The sequence below is a fragment of the Paramormyrops kingsleyae genome, chromosome 13, assembly GCF_048594095.1.
Source record: "Paramormyrops kingsleyae isolate MSU_618 chromosome 13, PKINGS_0.4, whole genome shotgun sequence".
Lineage (NCBI taxonomy): Eukaryota > Metazoa > Chordata > Actinopteri > Osteoglossiformes > Mormyridae > Paramormyrops > Paramormyrops kingsleyae.
In genome coordinates this window covers 27152002-27174498 of record NC_132809.1, presented here as the reverse complement: position 1 = coordinate 27174498, position 22497 = coordinate 27152002, and the positions used below count along the sequence as shown (strand labels likewise).

Below are 22497 nucleotides of genomic sequence, written 5' to 3'. Positions count from 1 at the left end.
TGGATATTTGTTGTTAATAATAAGAGAAGCAAAGTAAACCTCAGCACGAAAGTGAAAGAGAAGACGAGAACAGAAGAACAGATCCATGAATTATGCATAAGTTTAATCTGGAGGAATTTAAGGTTTATCTTTGTTTAGAAGCAGAATCACAATGAGTCATTGAGCTATGAAGGTAATTAGTTATCATAATATTGCCAGCAAAGATTAGGTAAGTATATAAGAGATGGGCCACACTGTGGCATCATTCAGTCTTCAGCTTTTCAACACAGGTTTTGAGTCAGGTTTCATATCCCTTGATAAACCACGTACCCTCATACAGGTCGCTCGATCAAAAACTGGAACCACCCACTGGCTACTGAACAATTCACGATGACTGTCCACTGGCTATAAAACGCGTCATGGTTTGTCACTGCTGACCAAAAATCAGCTTCTGAGGGTAAGTTTTTGTTACATGCGAGGGGACGTGGGCACCGTCTCACCCTCAGTAAGTGGCGTGCAGGGGGTGACCCAGCGTACCTTTTCAGACTGGCAGTCCTTGACCTCTGCGGTGTCCCTCTTCATTGGCTCTGCTTTTGAAGGAGCTTTACTTGTAACGATCCTCAGCATTTTTGGGATATTCTGGAAGCAATTAAAAAAAAAAAGTCCTATTACGGAAAAAGGCATTACTCAGGACCTGGAACCGTTAATTTCCAGCTGATTAAACCATAATAATGGGATTTTAATTAATTTTAACTGCAAAAATGTATAAGATGCTTGTGCTTAAGCAATATTTTAATGTGCTAACAATTATAAAAATGACTTCAGTTTTAAGTTTAAAAACGTTGCAAGCTTTAGTGTAAGGTCCTGATATCCTCTTGGTATGACAGGTGTGGCTGCATTGTGGAAAATTTAAAGAATGAAAGAGATGGCTGTATGTCTTTAAATATATCATGTAATGGATTTTATTGCAAGATATCATTTTGTTGTTAGAATCGAAGGAAATAAAACGATATATTCTGACTGAAAAAGAACAATGTTGCCTGTTGACCCTCAAAGAGTCTGGAGCACAGATGGTGTAATTGCTGTCCATTTAGAGAGGAAATGAAACTCAAGATAGTTTGGCTGGATCCTGAGCAGACTGAAATAGGAAGACAGACTAATGTATATCAGTCCTCTTTTTCAAACAGCCACCTATAACGGAGATGGTCTAATATCTCTCCAGAACCCATTATGCGTAACCTTTTGACTGCAAGAAAGTTCATTTCATTACCCACAATCCCCCGACAATATGCAATTTCACTTCATTACCCATAACCCCTCGACAGTTTGCAGTTTCCCTTCATTACCCATAATCCCTCAACCCCTCAATCAAGTTCAGTGTCGCCAACATTTAATTTACCTCTTATGTAACTATTCAAGCATTTAAGTAATGAAAATAGATAACAGTAAATTAACATAATTTTTTTATAATGATAAAACATACATGTGTCATTCATGGTGTATGATTAAATTTTTATTACGCTGAAATCCCTGAAGCAGGTTTTCTTTTATAGTTAAGATGAACACAGGGAAAATCACCACATTAAACCATATTAAAAGTGGAAATTAGTAATTAACTGAATTGGGACCTTAATTGAATCCAACCTTTAAGTGGAAATTGATTTTTTTGGAATCACAGTTACTTGCTGTGAGAAGCAGGTGATGGGCGTTAGGTCTCCTGGTTTATCAGCGTTTTAACTGTAGCTACTGGCTGAGGCTCTGCTTCAGTAAGTGCTGCCTATGTGCTGCTCCAGCGGCGTTCACAGGCTGTTAGGCATGAAACCGCTCCAGCTTTTAATCTCTCTCTGCCTCCCCGGATCCACTCTCCCTAGTATGGAAATCCCACGTGTGCCAAAGTAGGCCACTCTCCCTCGCCTGTCTACACTGTGAACTACTGTCCCGTTTTAACGCATTGGCGAACTCTAAGTTCAGGGCCCTGGGATGCCAGAAGAACACCAGCATTCTGTGCCCAGCCCAGGAGGAAATCCCAGGGCTCCTGTTGTGACATAGGACATAGACAGGGATCTGCTGACCAGTGAGAAGCAGCAGGGTGCTCTGGCAGCATCAGTATGGGGGTCCACACAGTCCAGTGACCCAGGTTGCGACTTTCACATGGATTCAGGATGATCAAACGTCACATTGTACTTGATTGGGTGAGGAACAATGCTGATCATCGTCTCTGGCATCTACACTGCGCTGCTTGTGTTCCAGTCCTCCAGACTACAGGCCACAGTGAAGGCCTTGTGATTAGCACACCTCAGCCCCATAGAGGACTGCACAAACTCCTTGGGGTTTGGGGACCAGTAACAATTTGGCTCAAATGCTGAAGAGCGTTTGGTTTCCACTGGGCCAGATGAGCTCATTGCTGGCACTGCGCTGCCCAGGTGTCAATTAAAGGCCCACAGCCAGACATGAACATTGATTTTTCCACTTTTTTGGTCATACCTATTTTTCAGAGCCAATGTTCAATACAATAAAGCCTTCACTGTGTTATTAAGGTCCCTCTCATGACACCTGAGCTTCATGGCCTAAATCTACAGTTCATCTAAGCATCGCGGGCTATTCACGAATGAGCAGGAGATACGAGTGCCCGCTAAGGATGGCAAGTCCTCGCTACGCCTAACTGTCCAGGGGCATGTTCTGACATTCGTGGGCCACCTTGCAGGTGTTCCAGTAAACCTCGGCCCAAGCTCACACCCTCAATGTTTAAACGACAAGCTCAAGCAGAGCAGCCCCTACTGGTCACGAGTATCATTACATGTCCTACTGTTACCCAAAGGTCCAGATGAAACTTTGAATTAGCATGTAAACCCTGCAGCAACGCGACAGGAAAACAGGCAATGAATTATCCTTTAATCCTATAATTAAGAAACCAGACTGGAGACCCCACTGTCGTTCCGTCAAGTGACACTCTTTGCCTCAGTCGTTTCAACAGTAATGTCCATATGTATTATTTAATAGTCTAAAACCTTGAAATATAGTCCACACTATCCAGGTGATTAAACGATATGCAATGAGCTTTAAGGGCCAATGTCTTAAAGGAAGTGTGTTTTCATCTTCTAGATTAAAGAGGAGATGGTACCAGAGGGATGGGTCACATCTCCAGGGCTTCCAGTCCCCCGTGGGCAGCCCCATGCTGGTTACTCAGCCCTGAAGCACATCACAAACTTGAGCAAATGGACCAGACTGAGCAAATGGGCTTTTCTCGGCGGCAGTGACAGAGCAGCGCCGGCCGACAGGCGCACGTTTCCCAGACTGACAAATGCGCGCACACTCTCAGAAAGCTGCTATAAAGGATAAACATGATGCCACATGGGGCATATTTATGGGCCCGCTGCTGACGGCATAAACAAAATATCTAAATGTTTCAAACAGCAATGACAGCAAAAGTAGGAAAAAAAAACCCAAATTCCCACACAAATCAGTTACAGATAACCATATCCAAAGACATTATAAGCTAGGTATATAAATACAGTAGCCAGACCTAATTCAATCTAAATCACGGGGGCCATTTCTGACATTATTTATTGCTAGCCCATCGTTACTGGAATAATATCACAATTTGGAATGCTCCATATTAACAAAATGAGATGAGGTGCAGAGGAATGTATTTTTAAATCAGTGGCTTTGGCGTGAATTATTCCTTTGAGGAGGAAAACACGTTTTTCTTTCTGTGGCTCTGACCTTATTGGGCAGATTATAGCTACACATAAGATAAATGCTCACACACACGCACGCACGGCGTTCTTAGTGTACGCGTTAACACCTGGACCCTGTCAGACTCCCCGAGGAGAACCATCGGACTGCCAGATGGCCGGCATTCAGGCTCCACCTGGGCGCTGGGGCTCGGTCTCCACGGCAGGGCATACCTTGGCGTGTGGCTGCTGGAAGGTGACCCTGGAGCTGTTGGCAAGGGCAGAGAACCTGGTCAGGTGGGAGGGGGCGGCCAGGAGGGCGTGGCTGCTGGGCGGGTGGCTCTGCAGCACTGAGGAGAAGCAGAGGTGCACGGTGTCCTTCAGCGCCTTCAGCTGGGACTCCTAAGGGAGGTGCATTATGGGTTAAGAAGGTATACTCATAAGTCATCTCTCCAGCCATACATTCACGCGCATATGTGTGTATTAAATCAAGCATCCATCTATACACAACCTCTCTCCTGTTGTATATTAACACGTTTATTAATAATTCCATCCTTCTGTCACTCATATCCATCATTCAATCATACCTCCCTCCATCCATGCCTTCTACCATCTCTCCATCCATTCTCAATGGCTAAGAAATATCCAGAAGAAATCTGCTAGATTGAAGCTCCACTACATCTGAGAGATGAAATACCTACAAATTGCTCTTCTTTGTACTCATCTCAGTATATATTTGATGCCAGAATATAATCAGAATTGAAAAAATATAAGTGTAGCATATTAGTCTGGCATCTGTGCAACGTGCATTTTTTGTAAAGGATTAATTTTAGACCTGCAAGAAAAAAAACAATCATATTTGAACAACTTTACAGGAAAAGGAATTTGCTTGGGCTGTAATTAAGGTGACTTGGATTTGCATTAGATTTGCATTCAAATTAGAATGAAACAACCGAAAATCTGTTGTCAAGGTGTTTAACGGCTTTCCACTGGATGATCAGCGTATGTGGATCCTTCCGGAAGCCTCACCTTGTCCAAAGCAGTCTTCTCCAACTCCTCCTTGGAGGCCAGAAGCTTGCGCTCCAGGTCCATAAGCTGCTGTCCCTGGATGTGAGACAGACAGACTGTGGAAGTTCCGCCATATGAGTTTCCTCAGAGGTCAGGTTGGGGAGTTGGACCGGTTCTGACTGAAGTGGTGATGGTAAGCTGCCTCATGCCATCACACTGCATCACACTGCATCCAGCCCCTGGTGTGATGTTTGCTATCAGGCAAAAAGCCCTTCATGTGTTCGCTTCCTATCCAAAGAGGTCAGTGAAGCCCGACAGCTTAGACCCCAAAGCAAGGAAAAAGCTTGTGTAGCTGCTGGAAATATCACAAGTTTCTTTTTTAAACATAACCTGTTCCCTCCCAAGTCAAATCCGAGTGTCTTTTTATTTAGCTAAAATAGCTACGTTCTTGTTCGCCGAGGGGCTCGGTTGTGTGTGGGAGGTCTGTACCCAGCAGGAGAAAAACAACAAACATAAAAGTAAATCCAAAGACAGCAAGGTAAGAGGAAGCGTCCTCATTAAATGACCGCGCAACAGCCGACATCCCTGCACATGCTTTTTTCAGACTGGTCCCTGAGCTTTGCTCATAAACGGCTAGACTGAGGGGGACAGTCCTCCCCCTTGTCAGATCAGGTCCCCTGACTCTTTGGTACTGTCCGACTTGTCAGCCACAATAAGAATGGAAGCAATCCTTTATATTTAGAGTCGCCTGCCCTGGATGCCCCCGGAATTGATCATTGATCGCCTGCTCCTTTAAGCTCACAGGTGCCTGGAGAGACAGTCTGCTTCCGCAGGCCAGATCAGACAGCCCGATTCGCCCCTTTGCATGCTCAGAGGCCGGGGAACCTATCGGACAGCACTCGTCTCCCGGAAGCAGGCTGTAATGAAAGGCTGCAGCTGCCGTGCTGGCATTCTGATTTTGAGGGCTGCTGTCTCTCTTTATTAAGTGCTTCTACACCGACTGGAATAACGGCTGGATATATACGTGCTCAGATCTAGCCGGCAAAATGTTCACCTGCGTAGCAAAGCGTGACTATTCAACACAAGCACCATCAAGTGCACAAACCGGGCCTGAAGCTGCTCTTATACTACATGCACCCTTTCATCATTCTAAGATCGCCCTAAGATCATGTCTTAGATCGTCCCCAAAGGCCCACCCACCCCATCTCAGATGTTCACCCCTCGGGGGCATAACCCCTTGGAGTACATTAAGTCCCGATGTTATGAATACAACAGGGTCACAGAACATTTGTGCCTGAGTAGCATAATCGAACAGGAGCACTATTATCGCATGAGGGCAAACTCTTCTAGCAACACCCAAAGCTTCTAATCTGTGTGAGGAAGTGCTTCTCGTTCACCATGCAGAATGCCTCACGCAGAGAGAAAAGGGACTGCGAGAATTATGCGTGCTCTTACCTTAAATACCAAATCCTTTTTCCCATAACGCAGCTCTTTCAGTTGAGCCTGGATTTTTTTTGACTGCAGGGGGAAGATAAGGAGACGGTGAGTCGGAGCATGTAAATACAAAAATTCACAATGGAGGGCCTCGCCTTCAGTGCCTGTACTGGGTACGGCAATCAACAAGCTCTCCCTTTCAAGAGAGGAGAACAACACATTGCCTTCCCCCTCCCCCCCGCCTGGATGACGGTCGGCACCTTTTAGATACGATAAGAGGCTGTTTCACGCTCAGAGGCTCACTATCAGGGTCTGGGAGAGCTCTACCGAAACGTGCCACGAGACAAGAACAGCATGTGACCTGTCAGGGTGTCCTCTGTGCAGGTGCCATGACATCTTGGGGGGAACCACTTCCCCGCACACTGAAGTGCGAGCGAAGAACACTGCACTTTGCTGGACAGAGGGACACTTTGCACACTGCACTTTGCTGGACAGAGGGACACTTTGCACACTGCACTTTGCTGGACAGAGGGACACTTTGCACATCGCACTTTATTCTGAAATACAGTGGTACCTTGGTTCTCGAACTCACTAGAACTTGAATTTCTTGAAAGTCGAACAAACCAGTTTGACCTAGAACTCGATCTGAATATCAGAAGTCGATACTTACGTGTACTATTAGAGCATTTATGTCATTTATTTAACCTTTATTTTACCAGGTAAATTAACTGAAAACCAGCTCTGACTGCTTTATGTGATATTCGGGAGAAATAGCAGATTACGCATCGGAACTAAACTCTTCAGCCAATAAGGACAAAGGTGTGTCGTCACAGAGGCGGTTCCAGTTTGTGCAGCCGGGTGAGAGGTCGCAATGCATCTAACCGTAATGCGTTGCGTCAGGATCAGAATGCGTTGCTTTAAGCCAGCGCTGTAAGCAAGTCGAACGCACCCAATGACCGGACTGGGGAAACAAACTGAAACGCGGACTTAATACAGAGGACTAATGACAACAACCAGAAACAGCTGATCACATGGGGATCCCACACGAGGTTAACGAGGGGGCGTGGCACACGGAAGGAGCGGACGATCGGGGCAGGACAGGGGTAATGTTGGGATAAGATCTTTATCGTTTTGGAAGCCATTAAGAAAAAAATGCTCTTCTTGTTTTATCTTGTTCATTTTGTGTTTAAATGCTAAAAAAAACATATTTAGGTGTAATTTTGGGGGCCCGGGAACCAATTAATTGGTTTTCCATTACTTCTTATGGGAAAAAATCAATCAGAACTCGAACTTTTTAGGATTTCAGCAGCTATTCCTTCTGTTTATTTCATATTTACTCCATAAATACGTATACAGTACCTAGTCACAGGGGCGTAGCTGAAAATTCTGGGCCCTTTGACAAAATGTCATTTTGGGCCCCCCAGCCAATAATATTAAAAACTTTCTGTAGTCATGGGCCCCCGTAAAGTGTTGGGGCCCCCTGAATCTGCCAGGATTTCCATGTCCCTACTGTGCCCCTACCTAGTCATGTGTTTGTATGTTTGTGATGACTTTGTTTTCTTTTGTGCTGTCTAACCCTGTTACATGTCACTGTCTGGATGCTGCAAGCAAGAATTGGTAAATACAGATATAGAAAAGGCAAATAAAAATGAATGTATTTTTAATACATTGTGGTATGTTACATTGTGCACCCCGGCCCGGCTTCAGGTCTGGTCGGCCTCCTGATCTGGAGGATTATTTTACTTCACTGGCGGAACAGCGGAACATTTCACTGCAGTCAAGAGCCTTGGCCAAACATACCGCTACAGCGAAACTGGCAGAGGCTATTCACATAACCCCCGAAATAAAACATGCATTCATCATTTTTGAAAGTTTTCAATTGGCACTGGAGTTCGATAATACATTCGCCACTATGAATTATAGAGGATGCATCATATGAGAGGAATTGTTATTGTTGTTTTTAATCGATAGGATCAGCAATTAATGGAAGTGAATGTGTGCTTTCAGCTCCCCGGCCTGCTTCTCCTGAAGGCAAACTGCAGAGCTCAGCACTCTGTGCTGCCTGCTTGGTACCAGGACCCCATTCACGCGCTTCCCCCACTGCGCACACGGAAAGAGCAGCCCATCTCCAGAGGGAGGTCAGCGCCTCCACGCTAACGTAAGAGCGAGGCCTCCTCGGTGGGGGGGGGGGGGGGGGCTTACCTCCTCAGCATGGATGCCACACAGCTTGCTCCCGGACAGCAGCTTGCTCTTCAGACTTTTGTTCTGCAGGAGCGAACAGCACAGAGACAACGTCAGGAAGGTCCTGGGAGAAGTTCACTGATAACGTCCATTCTCCGCTGGGGGGGGGGGGGGGACCTAGTCCTACAGCCCTGTGGTTCACCCCCAACGGGTGCGATAGCACACCCGATTACCTCACGGAGTGTCTAATCTGCACAGCCCTGCCATGCATGCATACCTGGGGGCGCCATTAAGACAACAGACTGACAGCTACACAGAATCAGGCAGACGGTAATTAGTGCTTAACGCTCTAATTAGGAGCAAATTCACTCGTGATGTTAAGTGTCAGCTATTTTGGTTTAACCTTAATTCTTCTTGTTGTTCCCCTGTGATGAGATGGATGGTTTTCACACAGGACAGAACGAGCTCATTGCTCCGAAAACACCGTGTACTATAGCAGGCTCTCTGTTAATACTGTACATTACTCAGTCCTGCATTGCTCATTATTCAAAAGTAAAAAAAAACATTACATACAACGGAACACAGACGGCTTACTGGGACTTTCTGCCCAGTGTGACGAGAGAGAGTCCCCCGCAGGGACTCATGGGGACACACAGAAAAGGCAGCGAGCGGCACTGGAGTGTGCAGAGAGGAAGGCAGAGAGGAAGTCTTAACTGAAGGGCCTGCATCCACCTCAGCTCCCACACAGCATCTGCAAGCTCACCGGCTGCTGGCCACTGATTCAAACCGAATGACGGGAAATCTAGGGAGTGCGAATCACCTACTCTATTTAATATTCATATTCACTTTAAAGCCTATTTCACACACCCCCAAACTGTTTGTACCTTACATCTGGTTGTCATAGTTTTATTTATGCATCTACATGTTCACTGATTGATTGCACTTTTTTTTTCTTTTTTATATCAATTTTTATTTTTATTTTGCTTGAACTGTATACTTCATGCCACTAACAAATTCCTTGTATTTTCTGATTCTGGTTTTGGATCCTGATTCCTGGGAGGTGGTGTGTGGCTCAGCAGGTTGCGATTGTATGCCTATGACCAGAAGGTCGCTGGTTTAAATCCCTTCGTAGGCAGAATGTTGGGCTCTGGAGCAAGACCCTAAACCCCAGGGGCTCTGGGGACTGGCTGATCCTGCTGTCTGATCCTCATTTGTATGTCTGTCACTTTGGATAAAAGTGTCAGCTAAATAAATGCATGTAAATACCTCTTCAGAAGGCCACCGTGACAGAAGGCTGTCCAGCACCCCTGAAGAACACATTACACCAGCACATGGCTAAAGAACATGGCGCCCTTTCAATACTTCACACCTAACGATTATTCACTTACATTATAATTTCTAAAATCATAAACAATCGCGGTTCTAACTCAACCTTCTCTCGCTATGGTTTTGCCAGAGAACTTTTTTGTCATTGCAAACAACACTTCCTACATCACAGGGACAGGAATGTGAATTTGGGCCACAGGGTAACAAACACCAGAGCAGGCGTTGCTGAAGATGGAAAGTTTGGAGTTGCTGACCCTCAGTTGTTGGCATTAAATTTTACTTGCCATACTGTAAATGGGGATTATGACCTTATTTACATTGTTTTACTTTATTTACAAGACACTTTTGTCCCTGGTTACCTCACAGAGTCACACAGTTACAGGATAACAACCCGTCAAGTCCAGCTGTGCTATACAAACAAAACACTAGACATACAATGAGACTTCTGACATTAAATGGGAGCTGGAGATTCATTGGATAAACTGCGACCAATCAGCAGCAGCTCCCACAGGAAGCACAGAGACGGCAGCAGCCTTGGGCATGGTGATAAATGTGCCTGTTACAATCTGGAGCACCATTTGCATTCTGGATATCGATCCTGCGATCCGGGCACAAGTCGCTCTCGCTGTAACACCCAGAATTCCCTGAGTCAGTTTTTAGCACGTGCTGACCGTTCACTTTCTGAAGTCCAACTCCGACAGACCCTGTGAATGTTATCGGATGTATCCTGGAGAGAGTGACTGATGAACTAACTCTGCCAGCAATGAGCTATCAGAGGTGATGGTCTGGAACGTTCCACTGGCGTAGGAGGTGCTGCACACATGAATTAGGCTGGAAGGATGACCACAGTACTGATATCACCCCACAGGTTACAGCCACGCAGTGTGTTAACCCTCTACATTATAATACGTGTGACAGTCACCCTCTGTGTTTCTCTGAATAGTGGCATAAAGTAAAGGAGATGAAGCAGGACCCAGAGGCAGAGATGTGTCTTCAGCGAGCCACGGGAGGGCAGGGTCCTGGGGCAGGCTTGGCCACCGGGACCGGGCTAGCAAACCTGGAAGCTCACCTCCTGCTGGAGGTCCTTGATGATCTTGCTCTTCCTCTCCATTTCTGTCTTCAGGAAATTGATCTGCAGAAATAAAAACAGGAAGTTCTGAGGAGCCTGCAGCCACAGTGACTCCAGGCTCACTGCAAGGACATCAGGGACCCATGCAGCACCTCGACCCGGCGAACTCGACCATCTCCAGCTGGGCCGTTTTTCCACCTTTATTCTCAGGACTGATTAGCCCTTGCTTATAATAGAAGAAGAACCTGTGGAATCGTCAGCGTGACATCAATTACTGGAAACCACAGAGTGCTTTTATTCAAACACAAGGATCAAAGCGCAGTGCAGAATCTCAATTATGAAGCCCCAATTCTTCAGTTTCTACACTCAATTGTCAGTGGGAAGCTACAGTAATGTGATAAAGCGTTTGTCCCATCTGATATTCAGCTTTTTTGCACATTTTTCACAATGAATTTGTTGGATCACTGGACCATAATGGCCCTCCCCTGATTCCTGTCTTCCATCACAAAGGCATTTTCTTATATACTGTACACTATTGCTTTTGTTTGTGCTCTCGATAGTCACCAACTCTCCAGGAGTCCTACTCAATTTTCTTTGTAGGGCTCTGGAAATAATTTTAAGTTTTCCAAAAACTGCTGTCTTGAGTTGTTTTTTTTTTCATTCCATATGGAAACGTCATTGCATAGGTCTTAGGGACAATTTGCTTCTCAAAAGCTAAATAAAACTTGACCTACTGATCACACAGGGACCAGAAGCACATTCTACCATGAGCAAGACTATTACCTCAGAATTGGAACAGCTGTTGAGGTCACAAATGTCTCTATGGCACACTATGGTGCTCTCCTGATATGACCCTGTGACCTGGGCAGTGTCCATCAGGCACTCAGCTTGAAAACTCATCCTGCTTTGTGTCAACATTGCAGGCCATAGTTGCTGGAATATTTTACGTTTTTTTTTTGCTCACAGAAACCCAGCAGTTTGTATTAATAAATATGAGAATGTGAAACACCGCAGTATGTTGCTCTCGCTGTTCCTCTTAGACCAACCACCAGCGTTGTCTTCTTCCAAATTCTTTACAAGATAGTAGTTTCAGTGACAATAAACAGGTTGCGCACAGCAAATTTATCGGCAGGTGACGACCGATTACACAGGTGTGATATATATAAAGTGCAAAACGAAGTCATTAGCTGCCGCCGTTATAATGTATTTCCACATTGATCCTAAAAGGTTAAACAAATGCTATCTTAATTGAGCAACAGTTAGGTCTGTGTTGTTAACAGAATAATGTAATTACACGGTGAACGTGGCCAAGTCGCTGAGACAGATAACAGCATTCGCTCACAGATGTGCACCCACATACCCACGGCAGACAGGAAATTGCAGCTCTGTGGACGAGCAAGGCTCAACATCGAGTGTGTGTTTGTGTGTGTGTGTGTGGGGGGGGGGCTTTCAGCCTTCCCAATGCATTACCATGCCCCCTTCCCCCCTGCTTTCTGAGACTTCAGAGACACTAGGGGAATAACTACCAGGAGCAGAACCCTCTGGTGTCTGGGGCAGCCACAAGCACATGCGGGGTTAGCTGGCTTGAGTGCTGGGATGAGCCTCCAGGTATCCTCCCTGATCTCTATCTTCACATGAATCCCCAGCTTGGAGTGGCAGACACTCAGAAGCCCACGGCTGAGCTGAGCCAAACTCAGGAAACCTGAGCCGCCAGACTCACACAAACTCATACCTGTGCAGGTGTAATATTCCGATGGCAGCTGTTATTATAATGGTTAAGTATGAAGATGTTTCCCCCAGGGACATGAGCTCCCACAGAGAGCAGCACGCGGGCCAGAGGCATCACTGGGGCCGATCCTGAGCAATGCAGTCGCCAGGCTGACCCAGAATCAGCAGAACAGCATGGATCGAGGGAGACCACCCTCACCCCTGTGGAGGCGTAGGGTGGGCGGACTGTGGCCTGGCTGTTAGATAGAGCATGCCCCGTGTAGACCAAGAGCCATTGTTCAAAGTTTGCCATGCCGTGAAGCCCTTTAAACTCTTAAGCGGGATCGAAGCATGTGGGCTGAGTGAGGCGGGGGGGCTCTCTCTGTCACCTCCAGCGATTCCGGTCGGGGGTGACTTAGCGGGGAGTGCAGGCGACTCCGGACGGGGCCAAACGGGACCCTCAACAGACAGATCGATACACATGACCTCCAGTGCTCAGCTAATTGATTTTTCTTGCTGTGCTAACAAACAGCGGCATGGCAACAACAAGACCTCGCCGGCAGGACGAGAGGGGGAGGGGGGGTGACAGAGCTAGGGACCCTGGAAGGGGAGGGATGGACGAAAGCAGACCAATCTCAAGTTCCTTAATTACTGCTTAATCACATGACTATATGATTATAGATTTGCATTGTTTATATATTCAATGTCATACTTGTACTTATTATCTATTGTCTTACTGAAGCACCTTAATTTATATTTGTGTTTAATTCATGTTTTTTTTGCGGCCAAATGACAATCGAAATAGTTATGAAATTCGCCATGTTTGCCCAATAAACCTGATTCTGATTCTCTCACAAAGAAATGCGTCTTCAGCGTGCAGGGACCCAGGCGGTCTGCAGTTGCATGTTTGTACCCTGCAAACCGCTGAGGAACACGCTGCCTTTCTGATGCCTCGCGAATGTCTCACCACAATGGCTAATGAGCAAAAATACATCATAAGTGAAAATGTCCAGCGGGGCTCGACTTGCAAGCGATCAGACTGCGGCTAAATGAAGCAGAATGACAATCAGCTGCAGGGAGTGTCGATTTCAGAGGCTGCACAAAGCGGAGACATGCTGGCAATTTACTTACTCGTTTATCAGCACGACTAGGACTTGGTGGGAGATTCACAGGAATGTGCACCATTTACACCAAGTTTCTACCTGTGAGCTGCCCAGTGATGAAATCACTGTGGAGACCCTGGGATTTGAACCAGCAACATTCTGGGGGAGAGAGTCATAACCTACAGAGCCAAGCACTGCGGCCTATATATAACCACTCAATGGGCACGTGTGTTTCGCGTGGGTGTCCACATGCACATGTATGAGCGAGCACATAATCATTTCAGCGCAATAACAACAGCTGGAAAATCGAAGAGTTCCTTCAAATTTAGCCGTCACCAGACTATGTCACATTTGTTTGTCTGCAGAAATGGATGGGGGCAGTCATATTTGTTTCTGTGTAAGAAAATGTCTTTTCACAAATCTATAACGGGGATTGCAGTAGGGTTGCAGTACGGAATTTAAAAAAGAATCCAAAGCAGCTCACTATCGTCTCTAAGCTCTCGACATCCATCTGAGAGTCGTGACAACACCGAAATTGTTATTCATGGGGAAAAAAAATCATTTATATTAAATAATGCCAGGATCTAATAAGCTTATGGGCTTGGCAGCATTCGGTGGTGTTAGTGGGGCCTGTCTAAGATCTGTGGGGGGGGCAATAAAATGGAAGAAGGTGTTACAGTACAGTACGGTGGCCCAAAGGATCCACAGGGGTGACAGTGGAGAATGGGGGGGTAGCCCCTGCATGGACTGGCCGCATAAAGAAGGTGCCGTTCGGATCATCTACCGCAGCGTAATGCCACCTGAAAAAAGCTAATCAAGAGAGCACCTGTTTCTCTCTCCCGGGCCAGAATGGAGAGAGCTGCATTGCTCCTTTCTGTCACTTGGCAATGCTGGCTCATTGTTTTTTAGTGAATGAGGGAAGGTGGGCACGGCTTTTTCACTTGTAATTCACCACAGCACCTTCAGCTGTGAAGTTCTGCAAGAATAAATATGAAAAGATAAAATATGCTAGCTACAACTTGGAGCACTATACAAACAGCCTCTGTGTGCACCTAGAGTCAACAGCGGAAAGGTAAGACCAGTCCAGTGTCCCTCATGCGCAAAGGAGAGAAGCATGGCCCACCATCTTGTGCCGTCTTGACTCGATTCCCTCAGAGTTCTTTGTGAGCTTGTGATTTGGCCCAAATGCTAAAAAAAGTCAGTAAATAGTGTATAGCGAGGTAGCACCCTGCCGGTACTACATGACAAGCTTCAATATCATTTACTATCATTCCCCGTATGGCCTCACCCATTGGGCTCCAAAGAAGTGGGAGGGGAGCGTGCCCGACGGCCCCACCTGCCGCGGGTTTGAAACCCCAGGCCTCGGCATGACAGACGCAGCAGGGAGACGCAGCAGGGAGACGCAGCAGGGAGACCCACGGGTGACGTCCCTCCTACATCTGAGGCCCCAAAATAGAGAAGTTTTGTTGGATAATTTCGGCTTCGCACTGATCTTCTCCATCATTAAAGGGCGACATGCTGCTTTTTCACAGAAGCGCTGCATTGGGGCCAGAGCCTCAGCACGGGCTTGCGAACCATCCGACAGCGGAGGCCATAGATCCGCCATTGTGTGGACATGCGGGGCCGAGCATGGGGAGGGGCGCTTCCTACTGCACTGCAATAAAGCAGTAATCTGCCGCGCCCCCCAGGGACATAACTGGAAGCAGAATATAAACAGGGAGGACATGATGAATGACAAACTCGGGAACCTTATATTGCGTATCGTATCAGTGTGGCGCATCTCGGAGAGCGAGCGGTGCCACTGCTCACCTTCATCCACCTCAATGTTCTCAACAGTCCTGCTGCCCTGTGATGGGAAGATCAGCACTGAGGTGATGTGATTTAAATCTCGCTCCATGTTACACGCTGCTGAGTGTCTTTATAACCATTGCGTGACGCCCATTGTCGTCCACAGAGAAGATTTCTATGTGAAACTTTACGGCTTAATCACAAATTATTACCACAGAGATGGAATGGGTCCCTTTAACTTTGACATTCTGCTTCAGAAGCTTCAAAATTAAAAAGAATTTAACAACATGATGCCGCGATGCGAATTTACCAATAAGTATGGCCTTTTTCCTTTGGAGTTACATGGGAACTGTCACCCCCCCCCCCCCCCTCCATTATATGATCACATGTATGCAGCAAGTCCTATTGCAGAAAACCAAAGGCCTTGTCCTATGCCAGACTGCTTTGATAACCCGCTAATTAACAGTTTGTGTTACTCAGTTTAGCTCTGTTTTGTGACCAATGCTTGGACGAGAAGGAGGGATTGCAGGAACAACGCAAAGGACGCTCCACAGTGTGCACGGACCGATGGTGTGCGGGTGCCCCTGTGGACGTGGGGGCGGAGCCTGTATGCCGCCGCCCCGGGGTCAGAGGTTGCTCACTCACCGTGGCCTGCTGCTTCTCCGCCCTCTCTGTGGCCTCATCCAGCTGCTTCTGCAGGGCCGCCTGAAGGGACTTCATCTCCTCCCTGTGGATGGTGACAGAGCAGTCACTCCCGGAGGGCACCGGGTGACCCACAAACCAGTGTTCCCAAGCCAACACGCCCCCCTCCCAACCATGCCTGACAAGAAGCTACAAGGAGAGAAACGGTGGCATTTTGCAGCGGAGTGCTTCGTTAAAATGAAAAGAATGCCGCTGCAGAGTTTCGACGCCGGTCACGTAAGGAGCATTTCGAGGTGTAACAAGGCCCCTTTTGATCTAGCTGCTTTGCACAGTGTAGCCAGCAAGGCGTGAGAGTCCAGCCTAACGCATTCACTGCATTACCATTCGCCTGTAGGTCTGCAGGGGTCCGGGTGACAGCCACTCATTACCGAGACCGGCCAGAACACGTGGCCACTGCTGGCACCACAAGCACCAGTGACCGACAGAGACCGGAAACGCAGCCAAAACGTGGCCTCCTGCCACCGCGATAATCTGCAGCTCGGGATCTGCCCCTAGGCAAGTTAACCCGCCACCATGTCAACCGATTCGCCAACTGATTCAGTTACTCTAAAGCCAGCAGCTCTTTCTGGGCAGAGGTGTGACACTCCCAGGCAGCCTGAACCCTGTCGAAGAGATGATGCCGGTTGTTTTGAGTGTAAACTGGACTTATACAGCTGAGAGTCAGCTGCCCTTCATTGAAAATGAATGTTTTAGCTTTGGGGCCTTATAGGCCAGAATGAGCAGATACTGTCATATACTGTACTGCATGTTACAGAGTATAACACAGACAAAGATAACCACCTTTTATGTATACTTTGCATTTTTATATGTGGGAAAAAAAATCATAGCCATTAAACTTTCATCACTGGGCTGATAATGAATAAATGATTAAAGTATCCAATCCCCGTTTTTGGGCAAACAGAAAGGAAAACCGGAGATTTAATTAAAAAAAGGACATGCATAATTAAAGTGCTGACTTTGGCGTGATTTGCCAAAGCAACAAAACAATTTCGATGTAAGCTGACAAGCTACAGTAACAAACAGGTGTGCCGAGAGGTAAACAGGAATTTGTAGCTATAGTCCTCGTAATCATTTCAAAACATTAACAAGAGTGTTTCATGTAAAGCAAAAGAGAGTGATGCTGATACTGCTAATTATCAGGTGATAATGAATGAAAATTAATTTCTACACACAGTACATAGTGTACATATTTATGGTTAACTGATGTATACAAAATAAAAGTTACTTGCACTTAAAGCCTGTAATGAGACCAAGTATTGAAGTTGCTTGTTATTTCGTGTTTATTACTGTACTGTCAACCTCGTATAAATGAGCAGAACATTTTTTCTTGAACCTGGTATTATTTATTCATGCGCAATCTTAATTTTGTAATACCACGTTATAAACTATGCATAATTAGCTAAGTCACAGTGTTGCCGTTATATATACCATACGCCGCTAGGTCATTATCTGGATCGAGAGCTTTGCTGGTTTCCATTAATAAGCGAAACTTTTAACCGTAATTGAACAGATCACATGAATTCATCCCTAAGTGAAGCCTGGTATCATTTTAATATCGCGTAAAATCAAATTCCTTTCCTTGTCACTTGAGAACGAACAGGTTCAATTCTCTGGATAAAGCATCTTCCCCTTCTGTTGTTTCACTGCGAAACACCTTGATATAAATTAGTATTAAGAACTGAATTTAATTTGGATTAAGGAATTATTTATGCCCTACTTTGCCTCTCAAAGGTAAAATCACTAAATTCAGATTAGTAGAAATAGGATGCATCAATTAAAAACCGGTGATCATATTTTTGGAATGTTTTTACATATAGTTTCATTCTGACAGGAGCTCATCAACTCATGATTTTCACTATGGAAAAATAACAGCAAATCAACAGAATAAAATAAAAGTTCTGTTTTACTGTGATTCACTCTGACCAATCAGGATCTTAATAAAAGCAGTACTCACTGTAAACCATGTGGACTGAATCCACAGCCATAACCCCCCCGACAATGTACTCAGACAATGTGCCAGGCACAGCACCCCCTAGTGGTACTCCTGAGATTCCAATCATGGCACATTAGGGCATCCCTAGCATGGTTTTCGGTTGGGATTCTACTAAGGGTGATCAGATCTTCATGAACATCACTCCTGGTGAGGTGAGCATCCGTCGATCTGCTCTGCACCCCAGTGCCGGCGCAGAAAGGGCAGGCAGGGGGGAGGTTCACCTCTGCTTCTGGCTCAGCTCCAGCACCCTCTGCACGTCCTTCTTAGCGACGGTGTCGTCATTCTTCAGAGACTGGAAGGAAGCACAAGAGCCCTTTAATGATGAGCAGCTGTGCTCAAGGACACTAAAAGCTCGTAATAAGATGGGGAAATTCAATTAATCCATCCAGGCGGCCACACATTACCGCACTGACAGCACACATACACATGGGCTACAACCATAACCAAGAATCATAAAAAAGTAGCATGTGACCGAAGTTTAAAGTTCAAAAGAAGAGCCTTTTTTCAATGCATAGCCCTAAAGGTTTACTGCATGGTTTAAAATGGATTTCATTTTTCTATAAGGTATTAATTACCAGCACATTCACGCTTCAGAGAGGATGGAAAGAACGAATGGGGCATACAGAAGCATACAGAGAGTTACAGGAAGGAGTGGAGACATTCTTCCCCCTTGGGGGTTCGGATCGGCCCGCTCCGAGGAGCACACAGTCCGAGGGACGGATAATTGTCCTAATCAGCCTGCTCTGTGGAGCTAAAGGATGTCCCACTGCTTTTGGATTTAGTGTAGTTATGACAAGTACAGAAAAAAGCATTTTTTTTTTTGTCAGGGATAATGAAACGCTGGTGTCGAAAGGAGAGAAATGGCTAAAATGAAGGATGTCCTTCAGGATTGGACTCATATAGCTGTTCCTCCCTGCAGAGCCGGGCCCTGTTGGCATGGCAGATTCCTGTCAGTGGCCAGCTGGGCCCTTGCCGGCCCTTACGCACCCTCTCCGCATCTGCGACCCTCGTTAAGACAAAGCTGTGTCGGTAAATCACCTCCAGACGGCTAATTTGTTTAGCGCATTAATTGTTAATGCGAACAGGCTGATGTTTATTGTCTTGCCGCTGCTGGACGAGCTCCCCAGTGAGCTGCTTCTCGGGGACAGAAGGCCAGCGGGACACACAGGGGGTGGCGCCTCTGCAAACGGAGGAGCTCCGCTGAAATCTGCACCTCTCCATATGGCTGCGGTTTAGCAGGAGGCAGCTTCTCATTGACACCGAACAGAGGACACTGATACTGACAGGGTGAGAATTACAGCAGACGCAGAACAACTAGCACAGCTACTGTACGCCCAGGGTTCTATTGCTACTGTAACTGTGGTGAAGGGTGTAATACCAGCATGAGGAGCACAGCTACAGTAAAGGACAGCTCCCTGTGATACTCATGATTACTCACAGTACAGGGCAGCTCCCTGTGATACCCATGATTACTCACAGTACAGGGCAGCTCCCTGTGATACCCATGATTACTCACAGTACAGGACAGCTCCCGGTGATACCCATGATTACTCACAGTACAGGACAGCTCCCTGTGATACCCATGATTACTCACAGTACAGGGCAGCTCCCTGTGATACCCATGATTACTCACAGTACAGGACAGCTCCCGGTGATACCCATGATTACTCACAGTACAGGACAGCTCCCTGTGATACCCATGATTACTCACAGTACAGGGCAGCTCCCTGTGATACCCATGATTACTCACAGTACAGGACAGCTCCCTGTGATACCCATGATTACTCACAGTACAGGACAGCTCTCAGTGATACCTACAATTACTCATATTACAAGACAACTCCCAATGATATCCAAGATTACTCAAAGCACAGGACAGCTACCTGTGATAGCCACAATTACTCACAGTACAGGACAGCTTCCAGTGATACCCACGATTACTCACAGTACAGGCCAGCTTCCAGTGATACCCATGACTACTCACACTACAGGACAGCTCCCAATGATATCCACGATTACTCACAGTACAGGATAGTTTCCAGTGATACCCACGATTACTCAAAATACAGGACAGCTCCCAGTGATATCCACGATTACTCACAGTACAGGATAGCTTCCAGTGATACCCACGATTACTCACAGTAAAGTACCGCTTGCAGGGTTTGATGCACAGGATAGCCACTTTTGATGTTCACCCAAAGTTTAGCTGAAAAGTGAGTTGGCTGGCTAACACACAGCATCCTCTGGCCTGTTATTTAGTTGATACCTTAGCATCACTGAAAGCAGAAATGTCTGAAAAGGAAGATGATGGCCCTAAGTGATTTTCCACCACCGAGTCGCTAGTTTTCCCAGCCTTTAGGACAGCTCATGGATGTTTTTTCCATAATACACATCCTTTAAATGTTTTATCATCAGAGATCTTATAACTCTATCGATGCTACATGTTTGTAAGACAAATTATTAGGACCTTCCGTCCCATCAAGAAGTTTCTGTTGGTCCTGGGTTGATGACCATATCCTAAAACGCAGTCTGCCAAAAAGTTAAAGCTTCACCTACTGTACAGCCAACACAGCCACTTTCACATGAACACTCCACAAACTGGTTTCCCAAACTTCTAATTAGTGCTTTAGTGACTAATCCAAAGAGAAGTATTACATAGTAACAAAGTTAACAGGAAGTAATCATGGTTGCGAGTGTCACAGGATTGAAAGTTAGGTGGGTTGCGTAATGCATTGTTCTCCCTGGTAAAATATGCAGTATAACTGTGTGCTTCAAGTGCAAGCATGTGCACAGAAGGCCTCTGTGAAAGCAATCGGAAGGGTGCCGATTTGAATCCTGTGCTAGACGGAATAGTCACATCATCATTTGGTCCTTGAGCAAGGCCCTTAACCTAGTGTGTGCAGGGTGGGATGTGTGAAATGATGCATTGCAGTTTGTGCAAATAGCAAATAAGGTATCATTTACTCTCCTAGGCTCACTGTACAAGCAAGACACAGCCGTGCAGAAACTTAGCAATAAAACAGGGAGATGAATCAGGAGATTGCAATTCACCAGACCGCCTTCAGCAAGCTTCCAGTAATAACAAAAACGGCTAAAAAGAAGTCATGTTCTGCTCACGATCAACACTGTAAGTTGGACTCTGTGACGCACCAGGAAGCTGCAGTCAAACCCCACAGCTGCCAGTGAATCGACATATGAGCAGCCCTCGCTGATCTATCGAGCGACACGCAGCACGGGGGCGCTGGTGGGTGAATGCAGAGCGAGGGGCTCTACGCGGCGGGGGTCAGGAGTGTGTGGGAGAGCTGGCATGTGCCTGCAGCTTCTCACTCTCCCACCCACAGCACTTTGGCAAGGCCGTCTTGGGGCACTGGGCCCTCGCAGTGATGTTGCCAGGGTGACCAGTGTCTGTACTGGTTTGCTCAAAGCACTTTGTTGGGCTAAAGAGCAGTTAGCACCAGTGAGGTAAGTGGCTCTGACTGGATCGAGCTGGTCAAGAGAAAGAGCAGACCTTCTTCAGTGAGGTTGTGTGTGCAGACCCAGGCTACCAGGGGGTACTGAACACAAATACAAGACTGTAATATGGATGGCATATTTTAGAATACATCAAACATTTGATTAATTCATTATTCAGTTCAGGCCTTCATAAACATACTGTGAAAAACAGTATGTCATTATCTCCTTGTCATTATCTTCTCATGTTAGTTTTACATAGTACCATGAATGCACATCATTAAATACTTTATAAGCAGTCATACTTTGAAATGTGAGCTGTTTAAACACATTTGATGTTTTTTCTAAGACAGGCATACAAAGCAGATGATATACTGTACATCATTTCATAAATTCCCATTCAGCACAGGCAACAAAGCAGGGGGTAGGACCTTGATGGGACACCAATCCACACAAACATATACACAATTACACTGGATGTTTCTCAATATCAAGAACAGAAAGATCATACAGGAGGAACAGTGAATCATGGGATTGGTCTCATTCGACAAGGCAACCAATGTATCATTGACTTTTACTGGAGGACTTTTACCGTCCTCTGTACTTCTGTTCTTGAGTATTGGAACTGATCTTTGCCAATGGAAGATGACGAAAATTGGGTACAGGAGAAGTATGGTCAAGTACACATATTGAGAAACACCCACTGTCACACACTACATTCTACACAGAGAATCCAGGAGGAAACGTGTGTGACACAGAAGGAACGTGCAAACTCCACACAGGTATTCAGAACCCCAACTCTCCAGGTGTGAGATAAGAGTGTCTGTATGCAAATATTATGTTTAAGTTTAGTAGTAATGACATTTGCAAACCTGGCAGTTTTACTCACTTGTACCAACAGCAACCGCTCTTAAAGGGCCAGAACACGTGAAAAGAGCAGGGGCCCCACCAAAACATGAGACGGCCAGTTTCTCAAATACCACACAAGAGATGAATGTAAGGCTGCACAGAGGCAATGGCCTACCAGAATGACGACTTCATCAGTTCAGATAAACAGCACGGATATCATTTACCCTTTCGGAA

The 22497-nt window shown here is 46.1% G+C and overlaps 1 protein-coding gene across 1 annotated transcript in view; it reads right to left on the bottom strand.

Moving 5' to 3' along the window:
• luzp2 (leucine zipper protein 2) overlaps positions 1–22497 on the bottom strand; it is an 84050-nt gene that overhangs the window by 5652 nt on the left and 55901 nt on the right. The window contains exons 3-10 of the mRNA XM_072698497.1: positions 18186–18256; positions 15915–15996; positions 10672–10734; positions 8298–8360; positions 6117–6179; positions 4683–4757; positions 3888–4055; positions 517–618 (exon numbers count right to left, since the gene is read on the bottom strand). Of these exons, the coding sequence (XP_072554598.1) occupies positions 517–618; positions 3888–4055; positions 4683–4757; positions 6117–6179; positions 8298–8360; positions 10672–10734; positions 15915–15996; positions 18186–18256 (687 nt within the window). The remainder of the gene's footprint in view (positions 1–516; positions 619–3887; positions 4056–4682; positions 4758–6116; positions 6180–8297; positions 8361–10671; positions 10735–15914; positions 15997–18185; positions 18257–22497) is intronic.